This window comes from Drosophila mojavensis, unplaced genomic scaffold (assembly GCF_018153725.1).
Source record: "Drosophila mojavensis isolate 15081-1352.22 unplaced genomic scaffold, ASM1815372v1 contig_81, whole genome shotgun sequence".
In the NCBI taxonomy this organism is placed as follows: domain Eukaryota; kingdom Metazoa; phylum Arthropoda; class Insecta; order Diptera; family Drosophilidae; genus Drosophila; species Drosophila mojavensis.
Window position 1 is genome coordinate 2236819 of NW_025318907.1, and position 14310 is coordinate 2251128.

General features: G+C 38.9%; 2 protein-coding genes across 14 annotated transcripts in view; one reads left to right on the forward strand and one right to left on the reverse strand.

Annotated features, from left to right (window-relative positions):
- Positions 1-14310, reverse strand: part of LOC6580505 (protein muscleblind) — a 186317-nt gene that overhangs the window by 57230 nt on the left and 114777 nt on the right. The gene's annotated exons all lie outside the window — the stretch shown is intronic.
- LOC6580506 (suppressor-of-stellate-like protein) lies at positions 875-2115 on the forward strand. The gene is made up of 2 exons (XM_002006305.4): positions 875-1638; positions 1708-2115. The coding sequence occupies exons 1-2, from the start codon at positions 1085-1087 to the stop codon at positions 1898-1900; spliced, it is 747 nt and encodes a 248-aa protein (XP_002006341.1). The 5' UTR covers positions 875-1084; the 3' UTR covers positions 1901-2115.

Below are 14310 nucleotides of genomic sequence, written 5' to 3' on the forward strand. Positions count from 1 at the left end.
TCGCGTGTGCAGAGTCCTCTGCTGTGCGCATTTCTAATGCCATACAATTTGCGCGATTTGCGAGAAATATCGTTTAAATAATACCTTGAAAGAAAATCCACTTTAAAGAATACCCCATGAAATATTATTGCTGAATTTATGGCCAAGGAAAGACTGAAGATATTGCACCCGTTGGATTTCAAAATGGACATGAATTAATCGGTATAGTATAAATAGTAGATAACTTGTTTTTAATAAAATATACACATATTTAACCAAACAAATTGTTTGTAATATCTAACATTAAAAATGAAAACCAGCTGAATTTCTCTTAAATAGTAACAAAACCCTCTTCAAAAAAATATATATTGAAATGAAGCGCACATTATTTTAGTTAAAGTCCTATACAAATATTTAACATAAATAAATAAATACAAATATAAATAATAATAGAATAAAATAAATAATTATAAAAAAATTAGTTAATTAGTTAATTAATAATAAATAAATACATAAGGAAACAACTAAATAAGTCCTATAAAAATATTTAAAAATAAATAAATAAATAAAAAAATTAATAGTAATAGAATAAAATAAATAATTATAAAAAAAAAATTAATTGAATAATTAGTAATAAATAAATAAATAAGTAAATAAAAAATTAATAGTATTAAAATAAAATAAATAATTATAAAAAATTAATTAATTAATTAATAAAAAATAATTACATAAAAAAACAACTAAATAAGTAAATAAATAAAAAAAAAAATATTAATTACAAAAAAATAATTACAAAAAAAAAATAATAAAATATAAAATAAGAGATAAATTCGTAAAGACAAAGTAAGCTATGCCATTCAGCTTAAAGAAAGATGCTTACGGGGCTTGTTCGGAATTCACATTCATACATATAGCTAGACGAGATTCAGTCATACACAGCTCTCTCCAGCATAAAGTAAAATATATATATATAAATATATATATTTCTTTGTATAAAAAACGACGAGTATAAGCACTGTCTCCAAGTGAGAGCGGCAATTCAACGTCGATCGATAAATATTGTTCACTCGAACTATATATAGACCTACGACAGAACAGCTGAAACATGTCGAAAGCAGACGGCTCGTGGATCAATTGGTTTGTTAATCTGCCGTCGAATGAGTTTCTGTGCCGCGTGCCCTCCGAATATGCGCGCGACAAGTTCAACTTGACGGGATTGGAGACGATGGTGGACAACTTTCAGGACACTCTGGACGCCATACTCGACTCGGAGTTCGATATAGAGTATGGCTTCGATAGGGACGCGGATGCGGACACGCATCCCGAAATGGCCGAGCAGGTGTACGGCCTGATCCATGCACGGTACATACTGACGCGCCGCGGCATCATGGACATGTGCCTCAAGTATCAGCGCGGCGACTTTGGCATCTGTCCGCGCATCTTCTGCAACGAGCAGGCGGTGCTGCCGCTGGGCCTGACCGATCGCATTGGCGAGTCGCACGTGAAGGTCTATTGTCCACGCTGCCAGGACATCTATCAGCCGAACGAGCGCTGCGCCCTGCTCGATGGCGCCATGTTCGGTTGTAGCTTTCCACACATGTTCTTCATGCAGCTGCCGCACCTACTGCCCCAGCCGCCCAGCGAAAAGTACATACCACGGTCAGTTGACTCATAGCTCGCTCTCTCTCTCTCTTACTCCTTCTCTAACTCTTTCTCATCTGCCTGCAGCATCTATGGATTCAAGCTGCATGAGTTGGCTCTCCTGCCCCCCTCATCATCGCCGAGCGCTTTGAAGAGCAAGGAGGAGTTGGAGCTCGACGACTTCGAGCAGTTCGATGAGCTGCAGCAGATAGAGGAGGCTAGGGTTCTAGAGGACATCAACTGGTCGAACAAGAAACGTTATAATTTCACAATCGACTAATTGACTAATGGAAATGTAATCAACATTCAAAATTTTTGTTCGTTAATAAAACAGAGGCCATTTTGTTGCAGTGTATTGCGTTGTTGTGCGCAGACAACAGAAAAAAAAAAAAAAAAAAAAAATACCGGCCCAAAAAAAAAGAAAACAAACAAATTTGATTTTATCTATATCAAGTTTCGAATTGATTAAGTAAACATATGCAAATTTATAATAAATATTTAAATTGTTTTTATTGATGCATTTCGCAATGCATAAAAGACGTTGCCTGATCAATATTAGATTTATAAATATTAAAGCTCTTGATGCTCTTACTGCTCACTTGGTAAGCCAGAGATTTCATAGTTAAATATTTGTCTTGAGTGCGTTAAATTTTGAATGAGCCCAATCAAGTCGCTTAAAATTAACTCCGAAAAGTTCTCAACTGTTTTTCCATGCTTTCCCGTTTTCATCTATTCTTTGTTTCTTTTTTTCCCCCGTTTGGCTTTCAAGTTCGAACAGTTTAGCAAGTTCCATCAATGTCAAAGTGATTGTAAGTTGGCGTTGTCATTTCTCTTGCTATTTATAGGCAGCTGTCAAATTGCAAATTGATGCCAGCGCCTCACGCCCAACTATCCCACACCCATATATACATATACATATATGTATGTGTGTGTGCCTGCCTAGGGCTCCATAATGCTTTACTTTGCAACACACAAAATATACATAAAAAAATTGTTTCTTTTATAATTTTTTTCATCTCTCATGTCTTTTTTTTTTTTTTTTTTTTTTTTTTGGGTGGACCAAAAAAAAAAGGAGAGATGCGCGTAGTTTGCCTTGCTGCTTGTCAAGCCATAAAATGTTATCACAAAAAGTATTTTCCAAGTCAGTGCACACACAAAAGTGCTAGACAGTGGCAGCCAACGAGTGAGTGAGAGAGAGAGAGAGAGAGGGAGAGAGAGAGGGAGACACAGTGTGTGTGTGTGTGTGGGACAGACAGTGCAGTGCGGAAACGAGATGGCTGCCAAGCCTCAAAGCAAAAAGTTGTTGCAGCTCGCACACACATGCACACACACACACACATGCACACACACACATAGGTTGAAAGTTACAAATAGAGTTGCCATAAAATTTCACATGCTTATCACGTGCGTTCTACCAGCACACAGACACACACACACAATCACACACACGTTGTCTCTTGCTCTACGCTGCCTGCCGACAGATGGCGCCACAGCACAGTGAGAGCCCAAAAAGAAAGCAGAGTAAACTTTGTTTCTGTTTCTTCATTTTTTGCAGTCTGTACTCAATGTTAAACTCTTGACGCCCAAAAGCTGTGCATGGCTTGCTTTTATTAGCGGCCTTGTTGTTGTTCTTATTGTTGTCAGCATTTTCACACGTCACACACACCTGGCATCCGTTATGCGCCAAGCTTAACTGTACCGCGAGAGTGCACACAGAAAAATATTGCGTTCATTTGAAATTGTTTGCCGCTGCTGTTGCAGTTGGTGTTGTTGTTGTTGTTGTTGTTGTCGTTGTTATTGGTCGATATGTGTCCATTTTATTGTCATATTTATCAACAATCAGAGAGTAACAAAAATGTTCAATGCGAATATAGTTGTTGCTTTCGGGCTCATATTTTTTGGGGCTGCCTGTCGCCTGCCATTGACGCATTTTGTTCGGCCAAAAAACAAAAGAAAACTCCAGCAACAACAACAAAGACAAAATGCCTAGCGCGAATTTGAAATTGGCTTTTCTTTTTTCTCTCTCTCAATTTTCTTTCTATTTTTGTTCCTGTTGGTTGTTGTGACAACGCGAATGCATTCAGCAAATGCAAAATATGCGTATATCTGTGTGTGTGTGTGTGTGTGTGTGTGCGATGCATTGTTGTGGATTGAACGAGTTGACATATTGCACAGATACGATAGGAGCAAAAATCATCTGGCAGCAAGTAGCCCCAAGTCATGGCAAAGACAAAGCAAACATCTTGTGCGGCTAAGCCAAATTGTGAACACCACAAACATTCACTTTCTCTCAGGGACATTGGCTTAAGCACATTCGGGAGAAATGTTCAATCAACTCGAATGTGACTTTAATACGGAAAACAAAATTGCTAAATTGAGAGATCTCACACGTATTTAAGCAAAACAAAATTCTATGCAAATAAACAAGTATAAATAATAAAATAGATTTAAAATAAACAAATAATGATTTTAAATATATTTATATACATCTAAAATACATTCAATATAAACCATGAATTATTTGAAACATATTGATATATATTTATAAATTATATTAAAAATAAACCAAGAATTATTTTAACAACCCAGATGCATTCATGGGTATATACATACATATATAAATATAAAAATCCAAACAATACAAGCATCTGCATAGAAATATCTGCAGCCCATTTCGAGCTAACTAAAAACTCAAAACGATAAATTTGAAACAAATCTTTGTCTAAAACCTCATAAAAATGCAACAAAAAATGGGCCAAAATGGCCAACAAAACTCAATTAAAATGGTTTAAAAACTAACGTGAAAACGCTAAAGAAACAAAACGAAAAACTTTTGCGCCTGCAACATTTTGCATTTGGCTGATAAGCTCAAAAGTCGACGAAAAAAAAAAGAAAGAAAAAGAAAAAAAAAGAGGAAAAAACTGCAGACAAATTAACGCGCAAATTTTTGGCATTGAAAACGGCATAGAAAATCTGGGAAAAAAAATAAGAAAAATAAGGCAAAACCAGCCAACTAAACAAACACAGACCGACACAGGCAAACAGACAGACAGACGGACGGATGGACGGACAGACGGACGGACGGATAGACAAATATAGCCACAACTGGCGCAATGCAATATGAGAGTGCGGCATAGTTTTTGGCGCTGCACAAAACTTTTACCATGGCAAGAGAGTAGGAGGAGCAGGAGGAGGAGGAAAGCCGAGTGAGGCGGGGCCAAAAGTTAAGCATGTGTGTTAAACACATGTGACCCAGAAAGTAAGGCACATCTGTAAATTGCGATTGTGCCGAGCTTATTATGAACTGATTTCGGACTGGCAAGCGCCTAATGCAATACTATAAACTTTGCTGTGGATTGGCACAGAAACACAATTAAATTAGCAAAGAGAGAAAGAGAGAGAGAGAGAGATGGAGAGGGAGTGAGAGAGACAACACTTACTATTACATAGCGACTAGCGATACTCTCCGGTGTATTCAATTTACATACATATCTACAGCCATAAAATGGCTGCCGTTTAATGACGGCTACGGCTATACGGCTTTGGCTACTCGAACAATTTATGCAGAGCCAAAACATGAAAATTTGATTTTCATGTAAATTTGCGTTTTTTATTTTATATGCAGCAAAGCAATAGTTGTTTGCCCAACCAGGTGCAATAAACAGAGCCAGAGAGAGGGAGAGGGAGAGGGAGAGAGATCTTAACGGCCGCCAGCTGTGTAGATTCGAGTCTAAGGACTGACTGACCCCTTAATCTGCATAATTTGCGCAAAGAGCAGAGAAACGAGAGGAAAAACACGAAAAGCGAAAACGAAAAAGCAAAAGGCTGCCCAGGTCCAGGCTTTATAAATAGTCCAAGATATTTATTTGTAATGAGACTTGTGCCTGGGGCGGCAGCATTTGCCATTGCCTGGTCATTGGCTGCCCGGAAGGGTAGTTAAGAAACTGTTGGAACTTTTGCTTTTTGTTCGATTAGAACTCCCTGTGTGCGTGTGTATCTGTGTGTGTGTGTGTGTGTGTGCTTGTGCAACAGCTGTTGAGGGTTCAGTTTTTATTTTTGGCGCAAAGTTCAGCCTAATGATGACGACCACTCAGTTATGTTAATGATAGCCAAGACCCAAGAACTTGATTAAAAACTAAAAACCATCTCAACGCTTGGCTTCCACATCAATTTGGACATCCAATGATTATGCCTCTGTCATTTTGGTAAGGCGGTGAGGTGGTCTATTTCTGGCATTTGGGTTCATTCAACCAACAGCTGGCCAATATTATATGCCACAAATGACATTTTATTATTTAATCAATTTGCCGGACCAGGGCCGAACACCATTAACTATATTTCCGCATAATTGAATTTATGATTCAAGTGGCCACAATTTATTATTGAATGAGCAAATATGACAAATGATTGTGAGGCCAAAAGATTAACAAACTTTTTAAATACAGTTATTTGTGTGCCCCAAAATAATGACCTCTACTTGATGGCTTTATGAGCATGCGACCTTAGCTATTTTATTAAGGAATGACAAAATTAATTTACTGAAATATTTAGTGCATTTTGCTGTTGACGAAGTCAGGAATAAGTCTGATATGGAATCGTAGTGGAATGTTAACTTCGATCCTTGAGTGAGTAATAAAATTGAGGAATAGAAAGTCAAGAAATGGAAAGTTGATAAATCCGGCAAAAATAGCGTTAGCTCAAGTCGATATATGGAAAAATTAAAATACTTCTGCTAAGAGAGAAGAGCTGCAATTTGGAATAAATTCTTATGGGTCTATCCTCTATTTCTATCCTATGTATTTTACACAACATTTGATATATCAATTTCATAGTTATTTAGATTAATCAATATTAAATAATAAATTTTTTACAATTTTTGTTTTTCGACATATTAAATCTATCTATGGATCAACTGATATAATAAATAATATATTTAATAATAATATATATAATATATGATATATTGGGTATAACATATCATATAGTATATATTATTTATATATTTATTTTTTAAATTAAAAGTCTTCACTTCGCCCTACTAGTATTTCATTAATACTTATTAAAATAAATCCAATAAATGTTTTCTTTAAACGAATAATCAATCACAATTTCTAGCCATTCGTAGTAGATTTCTCTGTCCATCTAGATTAGTACTCGAATTATCCTCATGTACCTCCTGCTGTTGTTCAAGGCTCTATTCCGAAATCCCAAAGCCATTTAATGCTGCTTTGCTTGGCTTTGGCCAGTCAGGGGCGAACGCAATGAATTTCTCATGAGTAGCTCAGCTGTTATTGTCGCCGTTTGGGTTGGCTCAAATATCTCACTCTCCCTCTCTATATATTGTACGTATATGCCCATAAATACCGGGAATGGCAAAAATATATATCGATTGACCTGCACTTAGTTCATGAAGTGGGACGTCAGGTGGACATTCCGCCGCCTCGCCTATTGCTCCCCTCCCCCTGCTAGCCCGATAGCTGTCACTGGCAGGGCGGCCAACGCTTGATTGGCAGCGGAGGCGGCGGGTGTTCTATTTTATTGTCGCAATGAAACACAGCAATGACTAGGCCAAAGGGCGCTGCTAATAAGGACTAGACCTGCTTCTATCAGGTTTTCTGCTTTATTTTTATTTTATTTTATTTTCTTTTTTTTCGTGCTCAGCTTTTGGCAGCTAAATTTGACAGGTGTTTGCTGCGGGGCGTGACGCGGCGCAGGACTTCCGTTTGCCAATTTTAAGTGGTTTAAAATACAGTCGCCTGTTTAATTATGCAGGGCACAAGGCAGCCAGTACAATGCTTGAGGCCTACGGCGTAGAGCCCAGCCGTCGCCAGTGCCCGCCCCCTGCTTGCCCAGTGGCCGAAATCTGCAGGAAGCAATTACGTGGGCGGTGGCCTGAAAAGGGTCTGAAATCGGATAGTGGTTGAAACTGTGTGCGTGTGTGTGTGTGTGTGTGTGTGTGGGTGTGGGGTTTAGTTTAGCGACGGATTCTGAGACCACTTTTCGAGGGGTCCGAGTGGTGCGAGTGACTCATGCAATTTACACACCCAAACAACATTCGACCGGGTGTTGATGACGTCAGCTTAGCGCGTTCAACTCACCCAGGGGTAAGGGTGAGCATTGGCCAACAGCTAAGCACAAATCAAAGTCAAGCGAGTTTGTATTGGAGAAGGCGCTGAGGCAAATTCCAACCGGAGTCTCCTTATAAGATATTCAAGATAGAGTCGATAAGTGAGAGAGAGAGGGAGTGAGCGAGAGGGGTAGCGAGAGAGGGAGAGTACAGACACAGAGAGACAGAGGTTAACAGCCAATTGGGGGTTGCTCAAGAGATTTACATATGCGTGTCTGTGCGTGCCTCTGAGCTTGAGTGATATGTTGAGCCTAAGAGCACTGAGAGTTGAGTCAAAACCTGAAGGGTGTCGAAGAGTCCAAGTTAAGAGCTTGCCTCTGAAATGGGTATCGAGGGTAGAGCCGTTGAAGTGATCCAATTAGCCGACCACACAAAAGCCATCACAGTCAGAGCAGAGCCTAGGCAACGTTCGATCCCGACGCTGTTAACTCACAAACAAACTCTAATTACAAAGTGTCAATAGGCCAGAAACTGTGGAAAACTAAAGTTTCCGAGGCAATCACATTACTTTACACGCCAGCCAACTGAGTTGCGTAATTTTCTAGTTTGCACGGCCCTAGCCGCGACTTGTCTCGCATTCAACTTTAATTAAAAAGAATAAACTTTCAAAGAGTTTGGTATTGTCGGCAACAACTTTGGGCCAACAATAACAGTTCAAAGAACAGTCGAGCCAAGGCCTTTGACAGCAATGTGACAGGCAGCCAGCAACAACAACAATTACAGGGGAAAATATAAAATATGTACATATATAGTCAGAGCAAGGAAATAAGTATTAGCTATGTTAACAAGTAAATACTCTTAATAGATGTTTGTACAAGTTTTAGAAATAATTCATATTGAATCAATGTCTTTGGAGCATATAGAAATGAAAAAGAGAGTTGATAGTCTATGAGGCTTGGCAGAAACTTCAGAGTGTCATTTGCAAATGTCGAACCTTCTCTTGGCATATATGGTAAAATATATGCTAAAGATTCCAAGCATTTTGTTTGTATTTTATGGAATTATACTATAGATTAGATTCATTATTTATTTTTTAAATGTAGTCAATTCATAAATGCTAAGTTTAAACTATACCTATATATAAAAAAATCGAAACTTATTTGAATGAAACTTATTTACATGTTGTATAAAAACAGATTAAGAATTCATAAATGCCAAGCTTAAGTTGCAACATTGCTAATAATACCAAGTGATATAAAAAAGGAAAACTGCAGTTGATTTTCAAAATGGCAAGGTGATCAGTTTTTTTGTATTTACACAAAAACTAAAATTACCGAGAAATATCAACAACGAATATTTTTCAAGGCGATAGAATTTTGGTTCAATTTATCACGATTTTCGATTTAGCGGTGTACAAATTATCGAGACTCGATTGTAATTAAAAAGTCTTAACTTATTCTAGCTATTGCTCAATTATACTATACATCGTACAAAAATACATATAGCAATTACAATATAATTCTAAATGAATCGCTTAAACCAAGAAATGCAGAGTCGCCTCTGCTTACTCCGTTACATATCTCATTACAAACCCGGCATACCCTACGCTCTACAAAAAGGCTAAAGAAATGCCCTCAAACGCGCACCCACTGTCCCGTGTCAACTTAAGGGTTGTGACACTCTGCGCAGAGAATAGAGCCACAAGTAAAGAGGATGAGCAGTCCGTAATTCAAGTGAGAATGTTAAACAAATTTGTTGATGATTGTCGGAGGGCAAGTATTAAAAACCAAATAAAAAAAAAAAAAAAAAAAAAAACAACAAAAATGAAGAAGCGTAAAAAATGAAATGACACCTTAACCTTTCACCGTATCGGGCGAGCATTGTGCCGCGGCACATTACAAAAGCTGAGAAGGGTTCCGGATATGGGACACCAATTGAAACAGAAGAATGAATGAAAAAAAAAAAAAAAAAAGAAATAATATAAAGAAGCTACGGAAACCGGGCGAACCAGATCGAAGGCAGCAAATGCGACGAAGTGCGTCAGAGATTTATGAGCGTGTGCCCGGCTCGATGTCTTATTATTTATCATTTTGAGCCGCTGCTCCAGCTGCTTTATCTTCGGCTTGCTCTTAGCATGCTAATTGCGTGCGGCGTCTGCTTACGGGACATGTTTTCCCTTAGGCGCTGCGATCCGTTGAAACCAAAGCCCAAAACTCGAGTTACGTGTGGAACGTGCCGCATATTTCAGGTTTGCCTTTCACTCGCTTCTGCTTATTGAATTGCTGCGCATTTGGGACACTTCTCCTTTTTTTTTCGCCCCTCTCTCCTTCCCTCCCTCTCTGAAAGGCCCATCTCGAGAGGCATTCTTTGCATTCATGCGGGTAATTTATGTAAATTTATTGCGCCTTTATCTGAAACTGGGACTCTCGTTGATTCGCGTTCCACTGGCGCGTGTTTGCTGTCAAAATATTACGTTCTGGTGGCCTATTGCCGCGGCTTAATCAATTCATAATGAGAATGTGAATGACTGCAGATGTCATGAAGTAAAGTACGAGCACATATCGAATATGGCTATGAATATCGTATTGATACACTGCACAAAGCGAGAGAGAGGGAGAGAGAGAGAGAGAGAGTGGGCGAAAGAGTTCTCTGAATGATTTCGATATTTATTTGGACATTTATAATGTTTAATGAAGTGAGCTATTGGAGTGAAAGTGTTGTTAAGGGATTCATCATTTTATACGACTATATTATTTCACTTGATTAATGAATCAATATAACTATTTTACTGTATATAGCTCAGCTTATATAGTAACTCAATATTTTATCTGGGAAAGCAATAACTGAAGCTGAAGCTATATCTAATTGTTTTTTTACATTAGAAAACCAAATCATCTGAGTTTTTTTCTTTTACCATTTTTCTCGAATATATTTTTACAATCCAAGTTACCCCCAATATAGATCTGCAATAAAAGTACAGTTTTATATCTACTCTAGTACACATATTCCATCAAATTCGTAGCCTGCCAATATCCGATTCATTTACAAAATTAGATTCTCTCACGCAGTTGGCACGCTCTTAAATTAGACACAGTCGTTATCTCTTATCGGAACATGTCTGAAGTTTTATCGCTGTGGCGAGCATTCGGCTACTGCACATTTGCAGCTGTATTTACATTTATTGATCGCTGCTAACCCCAGCTAGCCAGAATTTGTACATAACATGCATATCATAAAGATATTGTGCTAAACCCCACAAATAACAACAAAAGAACCCTTAACCCGCCGCTGTGTGAACCCCATTTTATTTATTAATATGCCCCCTTTCTGCTTTTCTCTTTTCTGCTCCTTCTCCTTCCCATTCTCCTTCTCTTTCTATCTTCTACTATTTTTTTTTCTGTTTGGTATTCGAGCATTTTGCCATTTGGTTTTATTGTTTTATTTGGAGACATTCGACAAAGACACCTCCCCGTCCCCGCCGCCGCACCACTGCACCATCGCCACCGCCCTCATAAAAGTCCCGAACAAACTCAATTACATAATAAAAATTTATGAACGCAGCAAAAGGGACATTAAAATTTTGCGCCTATCCAAGCTGTCCGAACTGTTTGCCCAGTGTGCGGAATGTCTCACAGTGTTCTATTGATTTGTACCCTGTTGTGATGTTGTTGTTGTTGTTGTTGTTGTTGTTGTTGCTGTTGTCGCTTAAGTCACATTGAGCAACATGGTCAGTACATCAAGTTAAATCCACAATCATTAATACATATGCGACTTTACTAGGGATTCGAGTTCGAATTGGTATTGGTATTGGTATTGGTATTGGCATTGGGTTTGGCAACTGTGAACGGCAATCGTTGACCCTCATTTATACGTATATTTCATGTAATTCATCTCAATAAAATGCGAAAAATCCGCACAGCAACAACAACAAATCCGAGGGCAACTATAAAATATATGTAGGTCCAGTTACAGCTACAGTTTCAGCCACTGCATAAACAACTGCCAAGAGATAGAAATCAACAGCGAGCACCAAGTGGAGGGCAGCGTCTGCTGGGCGCGTGTCCCGTTGCGGAATGGGTTGTCCTTTGACATCGAATAAGGTTCGGGGCACAATAAAATGTATATGGAACGGAAAGGAACTTTTTGGGGTTGTCGAGGCTCAATTTATGCAAAAGCACATGGGCTGCACGCTGTCAGGAGTGGGCAGAGCGTAGCCTAGTGTTCCGAACAAACCAACTCAGTTTATAATAATCAGCCGAGTTGACCGACTTGACCGACTCTCAGCGCCAGCTGCTAATTGTGAAACGTGTGAACGACTTTCGCTTGACCTTCAAAACTCTACCCCTTTTAGTGGCAGTAATACAATAAAAACCGAACTGAACTTGTTATCAACGTAAAATCCAACGAAAAACACACACACGCTCGCTGCTATTGTGGATAAAAGACGAGATGAGAGACAATCGAAATGATGAAATTCTACACAAGTTTTTCATGAAATTTTTCGGGTTTCTAATGATTCGAGGCCCTGGGAAAGACAGTTAGTTCAGTTCAACCCTTGAGATGCTGAGCATCCTAAGCACTCGCACAACAATATATTTATAAGCACATTATAATGCATTGTTGTTGCTGCCGGCCAGTGGCCTGAGCTGCCCTGGCCTGACTTGGCCAGGTCTGCCTGGTCCGCCGGCTGTCCGTCCGAGTGTCCTTTGTCACATGCAGAGCTCAGCATATTAATGATGCCATGCATTGTCCAAACTGCTCAGAGGAGCTGAACTTGTGTTTAGTTTTCCCAACCTCCCCAGCCTCAGCCCCTACTCCAATCAATTTCGTATGGCTATTCGGTCAACCCTTTTCGTCTGGCTGCTGCTGCATATGCACATACATAAATTAATTTTCTTCTTCGCTGAGTTTGATTTTCTTCGAGGGTTCGCTTTGGGTTCGTTAATGATGATCTGCATAAATATGTGGCTCGCAAGACTTGTGGGCAGTCGGAGTTGATTTGTTTTAAGGCATTTAAAAGAAATTCGGGTTTCAACACATTTTATGTGAACGTTGTCAAAATTTCGATTGGGGTGTGAGAATTTCAATATAATTGAAAATTTTGCGCCTTTTCTGAAAAGCTGATTAAATTACTTACAGAAGCCTGAGCCTTACATAGAAGTGTGAATAGACGGATAATGATTATTTACCTGCAAAGAAAAAATGAAAGAAAAGAATTAGTTAGGGTCTGACAATGAATAAATCATATAAGAGTACTTAAAATTTACATATAACACTTTTATGTTTGTACAGGTTAATAAAAGCTCAAATTTAACTATCCTTAGCTACCGAAAAAAAATCAATATCTCAATGGAACCCATGTGTAGCTTAACTTGCTTAATATCATTCTATTTGAATGTAATGAAATTGTGTAAAAACAATTTATTTCATAGTGATATATGATATGGTAATCTAATATCCACTAGATATTAAAAAAAAAAAAAAAAAAAACTATATACCATGTCAATTCTATATTTCGCAATCCGAGCCGAATTTCTTCTGGCTCAACTACCCTTAACAAATCAGAACTCCCATTATCGCAGCTAAACCCATGCTCAGCTCATAGAACTAAACAGCATAGGATTCTTCACAGTGCCAACTATTTGGGCACATCAAATTTCTTAGTGATTTAATGGAGCGATGGATGTTAATTGTTATAGACACAACACAAACTATTAAGCAGAGCATACAAACAGCATCGCATTCGGGGTGAATTTCAGCGTTCGATGGAGCATTCGGCACGTTAGCTAAACAGTTTACAAATGTATATAAATTGTTTGTGTATTTGCAGCTCACCCTTTGTCGCCCCTCGAGCACACACACACATACACATAGACAGACAATTAGACTTGAGTGGACGTCACACTTTAAATTAAGTCAAATGCTCAACAATAGAATGACAGCTCCTAAAAGTAGGCAAACAATGGCAAATGCCAGCAGTAGGCACTTAGACACACGCACACGCACACGCACACACACACACACATTCATACACAGATAGCTAGACACACCTCAGTGGGCCATTAAATTTAGCTGGCCATGCAATGACATCCAGCAGATACAAGATACATTTCGGACTCGCGCTCACTTCAAGGCCATTAAGCGCGCGCGCACAAATAAACAGGCAAATAGCGAAATAACAAAATAACAAAACAACAAAATGGGCTTTGAGGCATCAGTGGCGTCGGCGTTGGCAATTTTTAGCACTTTTAGCAGCCAAATCCAAGCAAACCGCAAAAAGTCACGTATCCAGCGGCTCGTGCAACACGATGAGATGCCCGATGAGATGTTGAACCGTTGCGCGCTGCGATTCGAGATGGCAATGGCGGCCTTAACAAGTCAACAAAATGCTCAAGTGTTTCAATATATATACACATGTACATACATATACATATATATGTATGGATGTGTGAAAACGCAGCGCGTACATGTGCGATGCGTGCAGTGTAGTGTTGTGTAGCGTAGTGTAGGTAGCCTATCCCTTACCCAGCCCGTACCCCTGTTGGCTGGGGTCTTAAGTGAAACCCTTAAAGTGCCTGGCAGCGCTAGCAACGGCGACGCTTTAAGTGCTCAATGCGAGCACG